The 19926-nt window shown below is 49.8% G+C and overlaps 1 protein-coding gene across 3 annotated transcripts in view; it reads right to left on the bottom strand.

Annotated features, from left to right (window-relative positions):
• Positions 1-1002: 1002 nt before the first annotated feature.
• The window catches only part of KCNJ3 (potassium inwardly rectifying channel subfamily J member 3), a 54472-nt gene continuing 35548 nt past the window's right edge, over positions 1003-19926 (bottom strand). Inside the window, exons 3-4 of one of the 3 annotated variants that reach the window (XM_042784322.1) lie at positions 15006-15110; positions 12392-12571 (exon numbers count right to left, since the gene is read on the bottom strand). In XM_042784322.1, coding sequence (XP_042640256.1) covers positions 12555-12571; positions 15006-15110 — 122 coding nt within the window. In that variant the 3' untranslated portion in view covers positions 12392-12554. Of the gene's footprint in view, positions 2306-12391; positions 12572-15005; positions 15111-19926 lie in introns of those variants that run through there. The other 2 variants (XM_033001264.2, XM_042784323.1) reach the window with 2 other exon arrangements.

Below are 19926 nucleotides of genomic sequence, written 5' to 3' on the forward strand. Positions count from 1 at the left end.
CCATGCCAACATTTACAACAAAACCAATTTTTCTTCCTCCAAGGCCACCAGATCCGTAGTTGTTCGTTACGCAGCAAGCGTCAGCGTTTGTGCAGGATGGTGCAGAGGTCAGCATTCGTGCAGGATGGTGCAGAGGTCAGCATTCGTGCAGGATGGTGCAGAGGTCAGCATTCGTGCAGGATGGTGCAGAGGTCAGCATTCGTGCAGGATGGTGCAGAGCCCGTCCCTGACTGCAGCTCCGCGTGCACCTCCTGACCCACGCGCGGCCGTGGTCCCGAGGGTTTTGCCGTTCGGGCGATGTCACGCTGGGCCCCCGCTCGCCGACGGTGCTGCCCATCGCTCCACCTTGCCCAAACCTCTTCCTCCTCCTCTTCCTCCTCCTCCCCCCCCCCCCCCCGGGGAAGCCACTGCGACCTGGTTCCCCCCCAACACAGACCCCCCCCCCCCTGCAACAGCCGACCACCTCCAGCATTTCGGGGAGGGTCCGGGTGCTCCGGCACCGCAAGCCACGATGACGGGGCCACCCGCCCGACACCCAGAGATGGAAAAGGAAACCCAAACACAAGCACAGAAGGGGAGCGGAGCAAAACATTTACACAGAGTATTACTCATTTTGAAACCCACAGGGTCAACGCCAGTTAAGAACGTGTTTAAACATTATTTTCACCCTAGAGAAAGCAGTAAGGAGCGATGCCACCGGCAGCTGTGCCGCGAGGCCGGCTGCCAGACCGCGGCTCACACACCCATCGCCTGCATCGCGGCCGGCCCAACCGGGCCACCAAAGCAAGAGGGAGCGAAATCCGGGGGGATGGTGGCTCTGCCTTTGGGGTGCAGCGCGTCCAGAACAAATACCTGCTCGGCTTCGTGGAGACATTCAGCTCTTTTCATGCCTAGCTACTCTAGCAACATGAGAAATCAAGCGCGTCCTGCTTACTCAAAACGGTTTTCTTGCACATCCATTACAAACCATGAAGATTTAAAAAAATTTTTACTAATCGTATCTAAAGTGTGAATTTTATTCATTTATTTATTGTTCTGCCTAGGCTTATTAATACAAGTTCCTTCTCTAAACAATGCCTTATGAAACACATTTTAGTTTTTTTCCAGTAGCCTAGACGCAGGAAAAGAAACCCCAAGAAAACGTTAAAGCAAAATAGAAACCAGCAGTTAATTTAAGGCTAGCAGATTTGGTGTTAGGAATTAACTAATACACCTTCTTTTAAGAAAAAAAGACATGCACCATAACTACTTTGTCGAACAAAACATCACGATCCACATCAGGAAAAAAAAAAATAAATATTTTCAAATCGAATTATAACTTACCCTGAAAGTTACCCACTCGCATGTTTTACCTACTCCGTACTCTTAAGAAATACAGGGGAAAGGAACGCCCCTCTCCATATTTTTCCAGAATATACAGTATAAATATAGTAGGAGTCATGCCGTAAAACTATATGCAAAAATTGCACACTATTATTGCATGCGCGTTGTGATACTACATGCCAACGGACACCAGCTCGCCGATCGTCCCGTCGTTCGTACTTACAGCGCAGCCGCCGCTCCCGGGGGGGGGGGATGCTCCTGCCCCCCCCCCCCCCCCCCCCCGGGGACCACGGAGCTCAGCACACACACAGGGGCTGGTGGAGGGCCCGCTCTCCTGCCCACGCCGCCCTCGCCAGCAGCAGTTCAAGCTCTCAGCGACAGCCAGGAGTCCCGGCGGGTTATGTAAACCGGTCGGAATTCATTTTTCGCAGTTTGGGGGGGAGGTGGCCTTCCATCCTGCCGCCGCCCGACAGCTTCTGCAGCTTGGGCGGCAGGTCGGCCACCGACTGGCTGATGGGATCCGACGTCATCTTTGTGGTTTTAGACACCAGTTTCTCCTCCGAATTCCCCGGGACCGAGCTGATCCGCTGGAGTTTCATGGGCAAATCCCCCATGCTGTAGGCCTTCTCGGAGGTGGTGGAACTCATCCTGAGCAGTTTTTTGGGGAAGTCTTCCCTCCCAGTTATTTTCTGCAGTTTTGAAGGTAGTTTCGTGCCAACTTCATCGAGACCATCCAGGCACTCCACCGAGTTATTCCTTTCCTTGCTGTTGCTCACAGCCGGCGCTATCAAGGGCGAAGACATGAGCAGCATCTCCTCCTGCTCCTTCACGCTGTACGGCGGGGTGGGCACCTCAAACGTCGCGTGGAACTGGGAGTAATCGACTTTAAAGAACCCCTCTTCCAGGGAGATGACAGGGAAGAAACGGTGACCCCAGAGCACCTCGTCCTCTGTATAGGATGTCCTGGCTTGGCACGTCATCCCTGCAACGAGCAAGGGAGAAAAACTTGCACCAGTTACGGACAGTTGTGGATGCACACGAATCCCGGGGTTTTCTGAACATTTCAGTGAAACATACTGTATGGTTTTAAATGTATAAAGGAAAAAGGCATTGGCGTGCCTACTGCTTCCACACAGTCGCTATTAAACTGTCATCCTCGGGGTGAAAGGAGCCAACAACAGAGGACGGAGTGTAACTGAATAATTCACCTCTATTCTTATGGACACTTTTGCAGGTGCTGCTGACAAAGGGAAACACAGGGCCAACTGCTAAACCCCGGTATTAAATTAGCAAGAGCTGCTAATTGTAAAGTTGGACTTGTCAGGATCTTAAAAGTATTACTAAGCTGTTCCATGTCTTCATCATATTGCCGAACGCGGGCGAAACCAGGCCCGACGCTTTAGGAATCGGGCGCACGAACCAAGCCCGTGGGGGCACGTTCCAACCCGCAGCGGGTCCGTCCTATCAAACACATTTATCCCTCTTTAAGGGCTTCACCGGCGATCTGCTCACAGATCCAGCGCTGCCAGGCTGAGACCCGAGCTTCAAAAAACTAGCAGGGAAGGAGAAACATGTCTAAGGGGCACAGCACTGCCCTTCCTCCTCCACTGCCTCCCACCACGGAGAAAAGTCCTCCTCCCCCTGAGCACCCAGGTGTGGGTCGCCATCCCAGTGACCCACCTGACCTCGGAAATCGGAAGGAAACGATGACCGCAGATTGATGGAGGCTTCTAGAAGAAATCCTACTGCTGCTATTTTTTTTTTTTTTTTTTTCACACGGTATCTGTAGCAATCCGTAAATAGAATTACCCTACCATTCTATCCTAGTATAGCAAACTGGAAATACGACATTTGGTTTTCGGGAAGCTAAATCTACCTCTGCAAACACATCCTCTGCTTAGCTGGCAAGAATGCCTTTCAGTCAGGAGCAAATTAAAGGAAACTTTGGAAGGCACAAGAAAAATGACAGCGGGGCTGTAGTGAGGGGGAGCGGGGGATGGATATGAGCCTGGTGACATACAGCCAGAAAACCACAATTTTATTGCTCTTTATGTGACTGCTAATAGAATACAAGTTTTAGCTTTGCATAGCGATTTCTGCAGCTAATACGTCTGAGTACACCACAAGACATAAAACTCAGTCTTCTGATTTGTCTCTTAGGAGAAAAACACGAATCCAAGGGGTTTTTTTTTTGCACTGAAGGGGCCTCACCTGAGCTCACCCACCTGCAGGAGCGTACCCAGAGACCAAGCAATCCTACCCGATTCCCACCACCTCAGACAGGACAGTATTTTATTTATACGTTATGCTTTATTTGCCCTCACGTGTTTCAGTTCTGCTTACTCGGTGAAGTGGAAGCAATCACGTACCTAGATTTAGGAAAAAAACCCTGCAATTTTTAGAAAAATAGCAATTAGAGTGAGCGCTTCTTCCACCTGTGTCCTTCAGCCTGCAGATGTTCGTTAGCCGCACCTTTGCCGCGAAAGCCCGGACCTTTCCCCCCTCGGCTTCTTCCGACCTGGCTTCCGAGGGAGCCCTCATTAGCAAACGAACGCGTCTAATAATGCATGCAAACGGCGGGAGGGAGCCGTCCTGGGGATTGGGTCTACGGGGCCTGTGAAGCAGATGGCTGGTTGACGCCGGTGACCTACGCTTTAGAGAACAAATTGCTTCACGTGCGAATCTCCCCGTGTGGGAAAGAAGTGGGGAACTGCCGACCTCGCCGCGGGCTTCGCCGGGCGGGGGGAGCCGCGCCGCCGGCACGGCCCAAGGGCTCCCCTAACAGCGACGCTGGTTGTGGGGTGGAGATCCCTTGCACGGCTTTTTCTTTGCGTTGGCAACACAAAAAAAAAAAAAAAAAAAAAAAACAAAAAAAAAAAAAAAAACCAAACAACTTCACTGTAAAAGGTGTGCTACTGAAATGCCATGGGGAATGTGACAAGGGGTGTGCAGGGAACGCATGGGTCAGCAATCCTGGCAGGGCTCGGGGAAGGGGACCGGGGCACAGGGCAGGCCAGCACCTGCATCTGCATCCCTGTCTGTAGTTCTGTCTGCATCTGTAGCTTCATCGCCGTTTGCATCTCCATCTGCATCATCATCTCCATCCACATCCCCATCTCCACCTCATCCATATCCCCGTCCCCATCTCCATCCCATCCCCATCTCACCCCCATCCCCATCTCACCCCCATCCCCATCCCCACAGCCGCTGCTGCACGCCCAGGGTGATGCTGGGCTCCAGACCCGCCGGGTGAGGCTCCCCCCCTCCCCGCTGTGCTGCAGGGCTATTTCTGCCTTCCGATCCATCATCCTGCCCTCTCCCAAACTGCTCCTGCCAGGAGGCTTTCAAAGGAGGGATCTGATACCTGCTTCCTATCGAAAAACGTATTAGCTAAGTCTCAGGAAGATCAGCTTCGCATTTTGTTCCGTTGATGTAACCCTCTGTAAGCTCACTGGAGAGATAAATATCTGCAGGTATATAATTTTGCTTTAAAATCAATTTATCTTATTCACTAACAAACCCGAGGGTGCAAATTATTTAATAGCCTCTCCGGATGAACAGCAGCGACTAACAACACTTGTCATTATAGGGAATACCTGTCATGCTAAGCAGACGATGCTAAGAGGTGCCAACGTGCTCTGATAAGCCCTTGGACAAGAAATCAATTCTCAGGTTCTCTTCCAGCTCTGCTCGCTGCCCGGCTCCTTCCTTCCCTTTCCGTTTTCTCAGCAAAGCCTCCGACTCCCGGCTATGAGCTCCGCGGGGCCTTTCTGCCCGTAGAGGCTCCGCGCAGGCAGCGGTGGTCACCAGCTCCTCCGGGTTATCAGAGCAATAACCACGTCGCCGCCTAAGGCAAGGTTCTTGATAACTGCCTCGGGATTACCTTCCACCGATCTACGGCCCGGGTGACTACGGGCCGTTTATTGCAACGCAGGTGCAGTCTCTTGCTATTTAAAAAACAAAAGGCGCAGAGCAGCCGGAGCCCGGCAGCCGCGGGGTCGGGGTGCTGGTGGTCACCCGCCCTTTCACATTTTCTACTCCTCCTGTTGCTACGAAAGGCTTTTGGGGTTTTTGTGCCTTTTTTTTTCCCCCCCTAAGAAGTTATTCATCAGCAGGGTACGCAGCCAGCAGATCCCTCGATGCCTTCATCACGTTAATGGGCTTGTTAAAATTTTACCGAGTTGCCTGTATTATTAATATTCATTTGCAGTATAAATTTTAAACTCTCGTTTGGAAGCAAACACGCTGTGTGCAGTGCCTGTAATTAAAAAGCCATCCATTTGTCCAAGTGAAAGGTTTCGGTGCGTTTTGTTCACCACTCCTCACACACGCTCCCATCACGAAGTGCTCTCCGGGGCTGTTAACGGCCGGCGACCGCGATGCGCATTAGCAGAGCTCTGCCTGCAGACAAATCGCAGCAACGCGCCTGGAAAACGGGGCACGCTTATGCACATGTTCCAGCAGAAAACCCAAACCCAGTGGCCAGTAAGACCCCTCCCTATTTTGTCAAAAACAGAGGCTGCAGAAACACTGCTCACTATGTCCGAGGGCAGAAATTTTCATCCCAAAACACGGCTCCTAAGGGGGCAAGCAACGCTGTTTTGTCTGAATACCCCGCACTCTCAGAACCCTCACCCTTGCGTATTTGAGATCACCCCTACCCAAATCATCCCTCGCTCTCTCCAGGAATTACATTCTTTCTGCAGAAACCAGGAGCCGACTCTGTTTTCAAAGTATTACGAATAATGAGCTTAGAGGAAGGCAAGGGCAAAGTTTTGGGACTCATCTCCTCAAGGGCAGAGGCTGAAATGGTGTTAGAGAGAGCTTTAGTATTAGACATTGTTAGAAATTCTGCTACTGATTAAATTCAGTCATTTACACCCACCCGTAGTGGTCTGGCATCCCTCTGTAGAGTCTGGCACATAATGCCACAGATCATAACACAGCAAAATCCCAGCCCTGAACACTTAGGAAAATTTTCCGTTAACTTCCTCAGATAATGTACAGCACAGCAGCTCTGGAGGATGAGCACAGGTTAAACCGATGTATTTCTCTCCTCAGGTTTGATATGGAAGGATCTTTTATTTTTTTTTTTTTTTAATAACCACGCCTTTTCCTTTCAGCATTCACTCTGTCTGAAGCCAACACTATCGCTGAGAAAAACACATCTCTCTGTCACATCCTAAGTTATTAATTACAAGTTGTTATTTCTAGTGAGGTAGAACTCTTGGTTTTAGAACCTTAGCCGAGCCGAGAAAGCGGATGCAATTATCTCACCCTCAGCCCAGCAGCTACTCTTCCAGTTTTTATTTTTCTCTGCCTCTGGCTGCACCAGGTTCAGACTCGATGCCCCATTTCCAGGACACACCAACAAGAAACAGGATTGTGCAAACCCTTTGCCACAGCTGACGGGGACCAGAGCTCCCACTACGTGCACTCAAAACCCACCTCACATAGAGGAGGTCTGGTGCTGCTGGGGTGACACTGGGGTCATGTCCTGGGTTGAGTGAGCGGTGGAGTTTTTTGGTGGCAGGGGAGGGGGCTATCGGGGCGGCCCCCTGTGAGAAGCTTCTCGAAGCTCCCCCAGCTCCATGTCAGCTCCACTTCTGTTTGGGAAATTGAGCCCATCGGCTGCGCCTCTGCGATAACGTATTTAAGAAGGGACGTGGTGACGGGCAGTGGGACTTGTGAGGAGGAGTTGCTGCAGCTGCGTGAACACCAAGGTCCGTGGGGGAACGGAGGAAAAAAGGAGAGGGGAGGTGTGCCGGAGCAGAGACCCCCCTGTATCCTGTGGGGAGATGGCAGGGTGGCCCCCCCCTGCCACCCATGGAGATCTACGGTGGAGCAAACATTGATTTGTGGCCTATGGCTCCTGCTCAGCTGATCAAGATGCTGTGCCTGAAGAAGGCCGGGGTCTCATGGGAAAAGGCAGCCCCGCTGCTGTAATTCAGCGCTGGGAGGATTGCAGCATGTGGGGGAGTCCCACGCCGGAGCAGCTCGGGAAGGGCTGCAGCCGTGGGAGGGAATCCAGTCGGAGGAAGTTAGTGACCCATGACGGAGCAGTGTGGGGAACGCTGCGGCCCATGGGAGGGACTCATGTCAGAGAAAGTTTGTGGAGGACTGTCTGCTGTGAGAGGGGGACCATGATGGAGCAGGGGGGAACAAGTTCCGGACACTCCCCTCACCGAAGATGAAGGAAGTGGCAGCACTGCCTGCACCCCCCATTCCCTGCCCCTGCGCCCCTGGGGGAGGAGGTAGAGATATCGGGAGCAGAGCTGAGCCCGGGAAGAAGGGAGGGGTGGGGGGAAGGTGTTCTCAAGATGTGGCAATGCTTCTCACTGTCCTACTCTGTTATGTGTTGTTAGTGTCTGTAATAAATGTATGTTCTTTTTTTGATTCCCCTAACGAGTCTGCCTTTTGCTCATGATCATAAAGGGGGATTTTCCCCCATCCCAGTCCTATCTTGAACCCCAAGCCTGGCTCTCTGTCCCTTCTCATTGCCGGAGGGGAAGGGAGAGAGAGAGGTGCTGCATTGTGGTTGGCTGTCAATCAGGCCTAAACCACAACAGGTCAGAATTCCCCAGCATCTGAAATCCTAATAATTCACTTGACGATCCAGATAGCTTCTAGCTTTGCTACAGGGTTAAGGCCAGCTCCCCAGGAAGGCGAAGGCATCCCAAAGGACAATGACTGTTGCCACCAAACCCACCAAAAATCCCGCGTCGCCTTGCACGGCCCGAAGTCCTGTCCCTGGCCATGACATCCCCAGCGCCAGCTCTGGGTTGCGAGGGGCGCTGCGCACCCCGCCGAGGTTACCGCAGGCAGCTGGATGTGGACAACCTGCCCCTCGTCCCCAGGCTGGGCTCTAAGCCGGAGCTCAAGGACGGTCACTACCCTGGTTAGTGCTGGCTTTAGACATCTAGACGCGTCCTAAAGTACCCAGGTACGCGGTCCCTCCCAAAGCGAAGGGCGAAAACACAAAGCATCCTACCGCTGCGACTCGCTGTCAGCACAGCTGAGAGCTGCCTCCCCGAATTAATAAGGGGGCAGATGGAGGACAACAAAAATCCGTAAATAAGTGCTTTGACTAATTCTATCCTATAATAACCCTCAAATTATTTCTAAATTTCTAAAGTACCCAGATGGAGCTGGCTGTATTCAGGCAATTTCTAGAACGCGTAATATACTGTCTTGAAAAAAATCACAGGCGTGCTGTTATTTATATGGCCCTCTTACATTTTATTACAGAAGTTGGCTGATCGTTGCCAAATCAAAGATTGCTAATAAGCTTGTAACAGCCCCCCCGTGAAAGGCTTCAGAAGCAATTTAAGCACACAAAGGCTGTATGGCTCTCTTCAATCTCCGAGGTAATGCCAGAAATTTCACCTTAAGCCTTTTTTGTGTTCCTGGGCTGCAATTTGCTGGCCAAGGGCTGGCTGCAGGGACGCCAGGAGATGTCCTTCTTGCCATGGAAACATGGAAAAGTTAATCTTAACCAGTCGGGGAAAGAGATAATTATTTTGGCACTACGACGACTCAACAGCACACCGCCCCAACGGCACCGAAAAGGGCATCGTGCCGTCCCGCCCGCCGGGACGGGGTGAAGAGAAATCCTCCAGCAGAAGTTACTGGCAAAAACGCACAAACATGTTTAGGTTCTGTCATACTTTTTTTTTCATTTTTTGTCTTATTAAGAGCTAGGGCCCTGCACGTTAAAACGCCTGGACCTGAGCTGGGTCCAAGGGGCTGCTTGGGCAGTCGGGCGGCTCTTTTCTCTACACACTTTACTGTCCATTTCGGGGGGGCGTTTACCTCCCTTAAATCTGCACTTTATCTGTAAAGCTTCAAAAATACCTGCTAAAAATTGATCAGCCAGCAATGTTGTAACAATCACTAAGAATGAAGCTAATTTACAACTGCAGCCTACAGCCCATGAAGGCAAGACTAAAGCGTGACGTGAGACCTGATGTAAAAACGTACCACGCTCATCCCGCACTCTCGCAGGACTAAGGGAAGATTTACCTCTGCAGAAAAATAGGAGTTGGGTGATTTCCACAGCAATCCCTCCTCTTCCAGGACTGTAGAGGGAAGGGAAGCTGGTTTTATCACCTTGCGCTAAGTAAGAGCGTGCCATCCTGATGTTAACATCTGGCCCCTGCGTGACCCTGGATCTAAAACGCCAACAGATGTCTGAGCTCTGCGATAAGCCCGAAAATGGGTGCCCCAAATGGGAGGTCAGGACCAAAACTCGGAGCGGAGGATGCTCTCGAGCTTTTCCTCTCGGTGTTCACTGCCACGTTATTTTTTAATGTAAGTTAAGATGACAAGCTGTACTATGCACGGCTGAGAAATGTACAGCCTGACGGAAGGGTTTCTAAGCAGACAGAAAGCGTGGTGTCTAAACTCTAACACTTCCCATCTATCTGGAGAGAACAGCTATTTTTAGCATTAACATTTTCCCATCATAATTTCAGGGGGTATATATATATTTTTTTTTTTTTTATTGAACTGATGATAGTTTGAAGTGCAATAAAACTTTCTGTCAATTTGTAGTTGCCAGCCTCTGCCGCTGTCTGCTGTCAATGTCTGCTTTAATCCACTGCTATTTTGCAGCCTGATTTTCTTTAGTAGAAGGGAGATGGGCCGCCACCTTGCTATCTATGCATTTAATGCTGCTGATCACTTTTAAAGCAATGTTTCAATAAAAAAAACACAAACTTTTGTTAAAGAGAGAGAAAAAAAAAAAAAAAAAAGCATTTCCTGAAATGCTGAAAGAGACAAAAAGGAGTCTTAAAGGTAACAACTGGAAAAAGGCGCTCTGGTAAAATGAAAAAAAACTGTCCTGATTTTGCAGCAGACCTTTCTGGAACACTTAATGCTTAACCACCATTTCTTACCGCGATCTAGAAATTGCCCCAACAAAAGGAGGTCAGAGGCTAAGCACGTTAAGCGCGTATGCAGAGGTAGGGACCAAGGGAGCAGAGCAAACCAAGGAACGCAGGCGTTTATGCAGGAGGCAGACATCAGGCTCGTGCTAAACATTTTAATTTCTCATCGAGCTGAATAGCAAACCCAGGCTCCTGCCCTGCTACTCCATTTAGACACGGTGTTTGTGCTCCGGCACTATAAATACCGCCTGGTTTATTCAGACTGCGCTGTTCTCCCGGGAGCTCTCTTGACACTTAAAAACTAGCGGTGACAGCCAAGGTATTTCTCTTATCAGCTGGTCCTCTTCTCGGGGCGGTTTTTAATCACTCATACACACATAGTTTTCTGACACCTCGCAGACAGCTCATCTTGACGCTCACCAGGACCGCAGCTACCCAGCATCAGCACAAATTATAGCGGGTTTCAAAAATGTCGTAAAACCTGGGCGTAAAAGCAAGGCACCACCGCCTGCAGTAATGCTGTTCCCATGCAAAGGAACGCAACAGGCTACTGTCAGGTGAGCTGACCTCCCCCTCTTGCACATTAGCTACTCACCAAAAAAAAAAGGGGGGGAAAAAATAAAAGCCTGGCCCTTCTGTGCTCAGCCCGCAGACGACTGCAGCAGTATTTTCCACTGTTTTGAAAAAAAAAAAAAAAAACAAACAGGGCCAGAATCTCAGTTATGTGGACAAAACTGTTTAACGTGCATTTAGTGCAGTGACAGGAATTTATGCTCTCTGAGAACGCTGCCTGATATTCTTCTTATAACCAAACTCCCCATGTTATTCTGGAAGACTCTACCTACGTGCAGGAGTGCGTCAGGGCCGATTTCAGCTCCTTTCTTTGAGCAGAATTTTTTTTTTTTTTTTTTGCAGAGCCATCTGCCACGTTCCCGGTTTTGCATCATTTCCCTCCTACCGGGATGTTATTGAATAAGCAGCAGCAGCAGCACCAAAATGGAATTATTTAATTCCCTGCTCCACACAGCTCTCTGCTAGGATGCATCGGGAGCGCTGCCGGCGGCGGGCGGGAGGATGGTAACGGGGTAAGAACACCCGTTTTCACTGGGTGGGGGGATACTTACAGGATGCTCACACACGGAGCTGGCACTGCGTATAAAGAGGCAGTCTGACATAAAATTGAGTTGCCCATCCGTGCCCTGACAAAGCGCAGCGGATGCTCTCCAGAGCTCCCCTCCGGCCTCAAGTACTCCGTCGTTTTTTACCGAATGCGCAGTCCTGTGATAACCTTCCTCGTGCGCACAGCTGGGGACGCAGCGGGCAGTGGCGGTGCCGGGGAGGGAGGGGATGTCCTCACCCACCTCCCCAGCCCGGGCACCGCACACCCACAAACCACCGCAATTCCCCCCCGGCTGTGCACAACGTTGCAACTGGCCAGGGGACATCGCCAAATAATCCAGTAACCATCCACCGCTGGGCTGCCCAAGTTTTTGTGAAGTAAAAGCATTTTGTTTAGTCCCTGCGTAGCTCCTATCGTAGGAGAAATATTTGCTGAAAATAAAAGGGACAGAGGCGAACGGCTGCGAAACCTCATGAGCGTCGAGCCCCGGGTTGATCGGCAAGCACCGGCGGCCGCGGCCCGAGGACAGTGAGGAAAGCACCACTCTTCTGTTATTTCATACCCGCTCCATCAACAGCAAGCTTGAATTTTAAAAGCAAGAAGTTCTTAGTTATCCTTAATTAATATCAAATTCACTTTTTTCCCTTGTTTGGTAGCAGAAGTGATTTCCCCTTAACCTCCAAGCTGCCTGAATCGCCTCCTCTCCTTGGCTGCCTACAGGAAAGCCCAGGGTAGCTGCCTCTGTGCTGGATTTCTTCAAATTGCGACTACAGTTCTTCAGTAAGAATTAAAAAGCTGGGTTCTGCAGTTAAGGGAGATTTGGCTCCAAAGTGCAGCCAAAAATGCAGTGTTTTCATTTGTGGCACGACGCGACTGTCCCTTGGGGATGCTGGGGAAGGGGCATGGGAAGAAAGGGCTGTTTTGTTAAATCAGAAGGAAGTTGTTTGTGGTCAGAGGATGCCTCAGAAAGATAAGGCTAGAGTGAAGCCTGGCAGAAGTCTGCCAACCAGTTAGTCAGAAAAAAAAAAAAAAAAAAAAAAAAGATGACATTTAAAATAAATTACCCTCTTCGAATGAGAACATTTTAATTATGAGACAAGAAACACAACTCCAAACCCCAACCTTTCCCTTTGAACACACAATTTCTTCAGCAGCCCCATGCTTCTCCAAACACCCACCCAGCCATATGCCGCTGAGCACCAAAATAGAGCACACTTTAGTCTTCAGGGGTTTGGCAGACCTAAAAAAAAAAAAATAAAAAATAAATCTGAAGAAGTATCTCATGTTAGAGACTGCCTTCCTGGGATGGTGAAATCTTCTCTCTTGATGCTGAAAAGCACCATTTGCTGGTGCTCCAAGTTACGGGGATGTCTCCTAACTGCTGCCTGCAAAGAGACCTGCTGCTGCAGCACCGGCTCCTCCTTCCAGCTTCGCTGCCTGCATCCACGGCACGGGCAGAGCCTCACGGGGACGGCTGGGAGACTTGCTTAAATATACCATAAACCTGGCAGCCAAGCTCTCCGCTGAAAATAACGTGCCATTTGGTATGAACTGTATCAATAGAAGGATGAAATACAACACGGCGCCGGGTTTGGAAATAAACTTTCCTTATTTAGTGCTGTTGGTCTAACATATGTATTAATTTGCTGAGTATCTTTGCGACGCTAAACATTTCAAGGCAATCAGCTCACCCCCAGAACTGCTGCGAACCAACCTGCTCCTGCACTGGTGTGGCTTCTGCTCCTGACCTGCAGCCCCGGCCGGCCCGTGGCTGCTTCAAACAGAAAATCCAACGCGGGACACCCCACGCGGACCGTGAGCCTCCCTCAAAAGAGGGAAAACCTCATTTACCGTCCTCTCTGGGCGCACCAGTATTTAAAAACCATAGCGATCACCGATGGCCTGAGCGCTCACACGTACCCCGTAGGTATCCTGGGGCTAGATCCAGGGGTGACAGAGGCACTCAGCTGCTGGAAACCAGGGGACAGCCCCCAAATAAAAGGGAGACGGGGAGAAATGACCTCCCGCTATGGGACAGGGGCTGCCTCCAGCAAAGCCACAGCAAATACCTGGCGACGGGGACGGCCTAACGCTGGCAACCCTCACAACCCTAAACCACCGCCTTCTCTTCTGGGGGACTGTTCTGCTCCTTTCTGCTGCAGGCAACTTCTGACGCTGGGTTTAACCCAGCATTTCTAACTACAGCTCTCACCCACATCTACCCAAGGGTGCTCGTCTTGCACTTGAAACATTCATAGTTCCCAGCTCCTTCACCAGCATCTCCCAGCCTGGTGCAGCTTCTGTCACGTACTTAAAATTAACGCACAGTGCTTAACACGAGATCTCTGGAACTAAACATAGCATTTGCCACACAGTCTTCGGTTTTAGCTGACAACTATTTCTCGCAAACCCATCAGGCGCGCAGAATTTCCTAGGGAAGAGAAGCGTTGGTTTTGTCCGTGCTGGGGGAAAACGAGTATCAGGCTGGACTTGACAACCTCTGGGCTGTAAAAGTCTCTTCAGGAAACCAGACGCACCTGGCTGCACCGTATGTATATATACCCCATATATATATATATATTTAGAAAACCAGATACGCCCTTCGGCGTAGTGCTGTGTGCCCCTCGGCAGGAGAGTGCCCTCACAGGTTGCTACAGGGACCCAAGCGCCAGCAGCAATTATCTGTACTGTTCCATAATGTCAAGAATTACACGTAAATTACAGCAAAGCCGTGAAAGCAAGAGTATTCGCGCAGCTTTTCAGAAGCGATGCGTGAGAAGAGCACCCATGCAAAGCCTGGGAGAGATGGGATGCTTCGCGAGGAGAAGCAAACACCCAGCCAGGTGCCCACCCAAAATACGCAGTTTTAAATAGTGCTCTTAGTCCTGGCAGCTCCCACAGAAAATAAACACAGCTGCATGAAGACGAGTAGAAGAGCAGGCAGTATATCCTTGCAAATACAGTCGTTCATTAGGCTTCATTTCCTGAGAGCTGTTTCAGGTTTTCATGGAAATTGTGTATGTATAGACATCCCGAAACGCCTCTGACGTTTCAAAATAATCGAGAACGTTAGCAAGGAGAACACCTTCAAAACCAGGATTTTTCTCATCTTTATGCAGTAATTTGTTGATGGTGTTGCAGGTAGTCCCTGGCTCTATCAGCATATCCACCTCATCCAACATCTATTTACATTTGGGGAGGTAATGAACATTCATTCCAGGTTTCTCTCCCTCTCTGGCGTGTTGTACATCCTTAGGCACAGGCTCGGCACAAGCTTCAACAAATCTGCCATGCCCCCTTTGATCAGGACATGGCACTTTTTGGTGTCAGCCAGATGCTATGCCTCTCAGCCGTTAGCGAGGAGGCAAAACGACGTCCTCACTTGTCCCTTCTGTGCAAAAAGCTCTACCTAGGTGTGAGTCCCAAATACCAGTGCACACCACTGCTTGCCTCTGTTATCAGCTGGGCAGACTCTGCTCAGCCTGACCAGTTGAAACGGCAATACTTTTTAAGGATGCTTTCTAGCATTAATTAATTAACAGGAACGCAATGGCTTTAATTTTCCTAAGAGCCATGACTGAGCCCCAGGCACCCAGTGGGACATAACCGGGTTTTGTTCTTCCCACCCGAGCAGTCCCTGACCGCAAAGAGCAGTGAAATAAGTCGCCTGTTACCTTGGGTTTTCAGCTTTTGCAGACGGCCTCGCTCAGCAGAACCCCACCACGCTGGTCCCTGCCCGAGGACAGTCTCTAAGCCCTGGCCTGGTGACTGACGGTTATCTTTAAGGCAGAAAAGATGGAAGACAAGAGATGCTTTTATTGGAAAAAACATGGGACTAGCTCACTTCGCATCGCAGAACCCCAGGTTGGAAGGGACCTCAAGGATCATCTGGTTCAACCTTTCTCAGCAAAAGCTCCCTCCTTGCTTCCCCCTTGCTCCTTAGGAGAAAGCGTGCAAAGCTTTGTAGCTACTACCACCTGGACGCTGGCTACGTGAAGTCACACACCATGCTTGCTTAATAACAAACCCAATTTTAAACGGGACGGAGCTCGGAGCCTCAGGTGAAATCCCAGGAGATGGTCTCGGGTGGGCGGCGGTGAGCGGGGGGGGGGGGGCCCCCTCGCCCTTCCCCCAGGGCAGAGGAGCTCTGCAACTTCAGCCCTGGGCTCCTCCTTACAAACAGGGGACCCCGTTACCCCCTCCACCTCAGGGCACAGTGGTGGGGGGTGTTAATCCCAGGAGCGAGCTGGAGGCCACCGCAGGGTACGGTCCCGGCGGGAGCCAGTGAAGAACATCCCGTTTCCACGTGCAGCTGGCCCCAGAGGAGGGGTGGTATTTCTTGCTAGAGGTACTTTACCCGGGTGGTTTGCAGGCAGGCTCAGACCGGAGCTCTCGACACGCGAGCAGCTCGATGACAAAGAAGCAGCTAAAGGGGACAGCTCGCCTGCGGTGTTCCCTGGTCTGTCCTCCTCCCGCCCCTCCCGAACTGGCCATCCCACCCTCCGCGTGGAGGTTGCTGCAGGTCCCACCCAAAACCCTTCCTCGTGGGACCGTGGGGTGCGCAGGCAGGTTGCTGCCCTCGGGAAAGCTGAGCTTTCCCTCCCGGAGAAGCCGTGGTAGAAGTTGGCTGGTGTTGGGGGTGAAGGACCTGAAGAGACACAGCAGTCACCCGGCAGCCGCCTTCTTCTCTCTGAACCAATGTACCGAGTCAACATCCCAACGGTACACGTAAAGAAGATGCAAAGAAGCCTTACCACTCGTAACCAATAAACACTGTGCCTTCCCACAGATCGGAGCTGTGAAAATCAGCCTGCCCAAACCTAAGGTCTCCCCTTCCTACGCGGTGAGCAGAGCGTCTTAACCCTACGTCCTCACCCTACCGAGCTCTGACCCTGCTAAACTGAGGCTTCCCTCCGGGCAAACTTCGGAAAAAACCCTCTTCGTGCACTCAGTAATTTCGTGTTGGTTCTTCTTCTCCCCTTGGGAATACGTTTGACCCATCTCTACAGATTATACAGGTGCATTCCTGTCACCAGGTGCACAACAGTTCAGAGCTCTTCCTTCATCTGCAGCGTCATCAAACCTCTCCTGTATTAAAATAAAAATCCCCAAATAGAACAGGACCAACATTTTCTGATGCAGAGGCAGGAAAGGCAGATAAGGCTCAGAGTTATTGAATGCTGTTTTCTTCACATGGCCCCATCTTCCATTATGGTTTATATACAAAGCATCAAGAAGATAATATAGCAGAAAATAATTTCCTGCAGTGTGCGCAGGAGAGAGGCTATTACAGCAGTCAGCGAAGGTTAATTAGTGACTATATATATTGCAGTGTGATGTCATGCAGCGTACTTGTTATTTCCATGTGCACCCCAGGAGAATAAATAAGCCACAACTCCAAGCTGTACCGTAGAAATAACCATATGCCTGTGAGGAGTTTCTAATTTTATAGACAAACCCTTTTCCTTACATTCAAATTGCACTGATATTAACTCTCACCAGCCTAGTTTAAAATCACGTAAGTCTGGGCCGTTTTTGACATTTTGGGGAAAATCATGACTTCACTTCCTGAAAATTTCAATAGCGAGTCAGTGTTTTTGACATTTCCTTGTGACTTTTGTACGGTATTTTTTTTTTTTTCCCTTCCAAACCTAAATTTCAGTGGACTGCTCTTCTTCCAGGAAAAGAGCTGTTGGGCTGCGGAGGCGGCTCCGCACCTTCACACAGGCCGAGGCCGAAGGAGTTAACAAGAAGCACTTTGAGCTGTTTTCATGGGAATCACCACGAAAGACCTGTTCAAAGCCAAGAGCAGAGTTCACCAGTTTCCATCACTCCTTCACTTTTAGGTTAAACGTGAAAAATAAAATAAATCCAAGAAGGTACTGAGGAAGCCTTTGATGCACACATAAAACCTAGCAAGTATTTCAGAGCTAAATCGTTTTCCCAGCTCAAAGATTTGCCAACAAGTACTCTGAAAAAACACCAGCACCACCACCAAGCACTCTATGGAAAAAACACTCCTTCACCCTCCACCCCAATTTTTCCTGTTGTATTCAGAAATTCAACACAGCAGGCGCAAACACTGCCAGGACTCTAGGAATTGCCATTCTTTGCTACAGAAAAGTCATTTAAAGGTGGGGTTGGTTGGTTGTTTTTTTTTTTTTTTTTTGAGAAATACAGCTTTTTAACCCACTGATGGACACAACTCTTTACGCCAAATTATAAATGTGTTATTTCCATGTCCAAGCAGGGCCCCCAGCCTTGTGCCAGCACTGTGGCACCCAGGCTTTTTTCCCCTTTCCACAGCCCGGTTCAGGATTTTTAGCTGCTGCAATCTCTCACCAGAGCCCGTCTGACACCACGGGAGGTTTTGTGGGACATTGATTAGTGTGTGTGTGTCCCCCCCCCAGACATTGCTTTTCAACACAGCAGCAGAAATGCCATGCCGAAACGAATCAGATTTCCAGAGACACTACAAAAAAAAAAAAAAAAAAAAAAAAGAGATGATGTAATGTTCTGAACTCCTGGGCAAAAAAGGGTGAGTCACAACAAAACCAAAGCCTCTCTTCTACTTGAAACTCCACGGGCCGGAGCCAGCGGGGATGGGCACCCCACTCCATTTTTGAAGGTGCTGATATCTTTCACAGCCAATCCCTCCCGCCAAGCCCCCCGAGCCGGGCAAGGGATGCAGCTCTTCTATGGCAAAATTCAGTGGGTTTTGTCAAAAAAACAAGACCAGAAAGAAATTAAGAAAACCATGCAATAAATACACCATTTCTCACGGTAATTTAAAGCCACGTGAGCCAAGAAAAAGATTGCTGCTTGTTAGCCTGGCATCATGAATGTATAAAACTGCAATTGCCCTTTGGGTTAAATGCTGCAGCCAGGAAACACGGCGTTAGCCTCAGACTAGGAAAGCTGATTTTATAATCCCAGACTGAGCTACAGCAAGAACCTTTTTTTTAGTGATATCCTTAGTTCAAGAGGTGTTGGGACGAGGGAAGGACAGAGCACGATGCACAGACGTGCCCACGGCTTGGAGGACTAACCAAGGTTTCACTTTGGGAAAAGATAAACCCGTGTTTATCTATATTTTAGGCTTTATGCTTGGAAGCCAGAGGCTGAAGCGGTGAAAACCTAACTCTGTAAATAAACACTGTGAATAATTTTGCCCTTGACACAATTCTCCCCCCATCCCTCCAAGGACAAATAATCTGCTGCCATGCAGGTGGGCTGCTCTAGCAGCCGAGGTATAGCCATTAGCAGACCAATTTATTTGTTTAAAAAGTCCACTTGCAGCTCTATTATTGTTAGGAAAACATAACTTGCCAGGTTTAATAGAAAAATACACATTTTAATGACTACTCAGTGTCCTGACAGACAACGAAGCAAGTGGTATTTGCAGGTCCTGTTCCCTTTTTTCACCGCTTTCTCTTCCTTACTGTAATTTTTTTCCTCTATTGAAGGAGTTACGTACAGCAACTTTTGAAACACAAATTAGAGCCAATAGAAGAAAGAAACATATTACTTCCAAGGACAAATACACAGACTGACACATGCCCTGGCAATTTCTGAGGACAAACCCGCTTGTACTCAATCCCAGAGTGTCTTTAATGAGCACAAGGGAATCAAGAGAGGCTTGGGGAAGAAGTTGGGGAGTTGGAAGAACCTGAAGACAACAATTTCACTCAGTTCATGGCCAAATCCCCCCTCCAGACCCCAAACTGCCCCAGTAGCTGTGAATTTGGCCCAGACTGTTTTGAATTAGACAGCGTCTTTCCCTTGGGGATTTTGACTCTCTTAATGACTGAGATATTCCGCCCCAGGTTTTGCTCCCAAATGCAATGTAAAAAAAAATATTAAAAAAAGGAAAAAAAAAAAACAAAAAACAAAAAAACAAAAAGGATTTTGTCAAGAGCTAAAGTGCCTGCTGCCTCGTGGGCTGCCCGGGTGCCTCGAGCATCCTCCACCCCAGCCCCACCGCCTGGCACGCTCCTCCGCACACCCAGCGTCAAATCGTGATTTAATCCAGACTGGGTACAGCCAGATGCAGTTGTGCATTCAAAATAATCAGCAAACACGCTGAAAAGTGACACGGGGAAAACGATGCCCAGCCAAACACAGCGGCCACGTTGGCTGCAGGCATCATCTGGCTCCCCACTTGTGTTGACGTGTAGGATGTGTAAAACCGAATATAAAAGAAGGAAATGCAAAAAAAAAAGTTGGGTTTCCCTCTGGGGTTCCCCTCCAGGGCTTCTGTACAGACCCTCAGCACCCTCCCAGCGCCGGCAGCTACGGCCCCAGCGCTGCTGCTTTGCAAGCCCAAAGCCCAAAGCCCCAGAGGACCCACCTCCAGCGCCGAGGACGAGGTCCCACCTCCTGGCCACCACGTCCAGGCAGCGTGGCTCCCACCCAAACCCCACCACTCGCCCCAGCCCGGGTGGAAAACACAGGCATAGATTCGTGCCAAGATAGAGCGTGGTGTGAGAAGTGTAATTGCCGTGCCCTGTGTGGAGCTGGGCTGAGCTGTGATCACTGTGACATGTAGAGCGACCATAGTGAATGTTGGAATCAAATCGAGAACGTGTGAGAACA

This window comes from Tyto alba, unplaced genomic scaffold (genome assembly GCF_018691265.1).
Source record: "Tyto alba isolate M040663 unplaced genomic scaffold, T.alba_DEE_v4.0 Super-Scaffold_7, whole genome shotgun sequence".
NCBI lineage: Eukaryota > Metazoa > Chordata > Aves > Strigiformes > Tytonidae > Tyto > Tyto alba.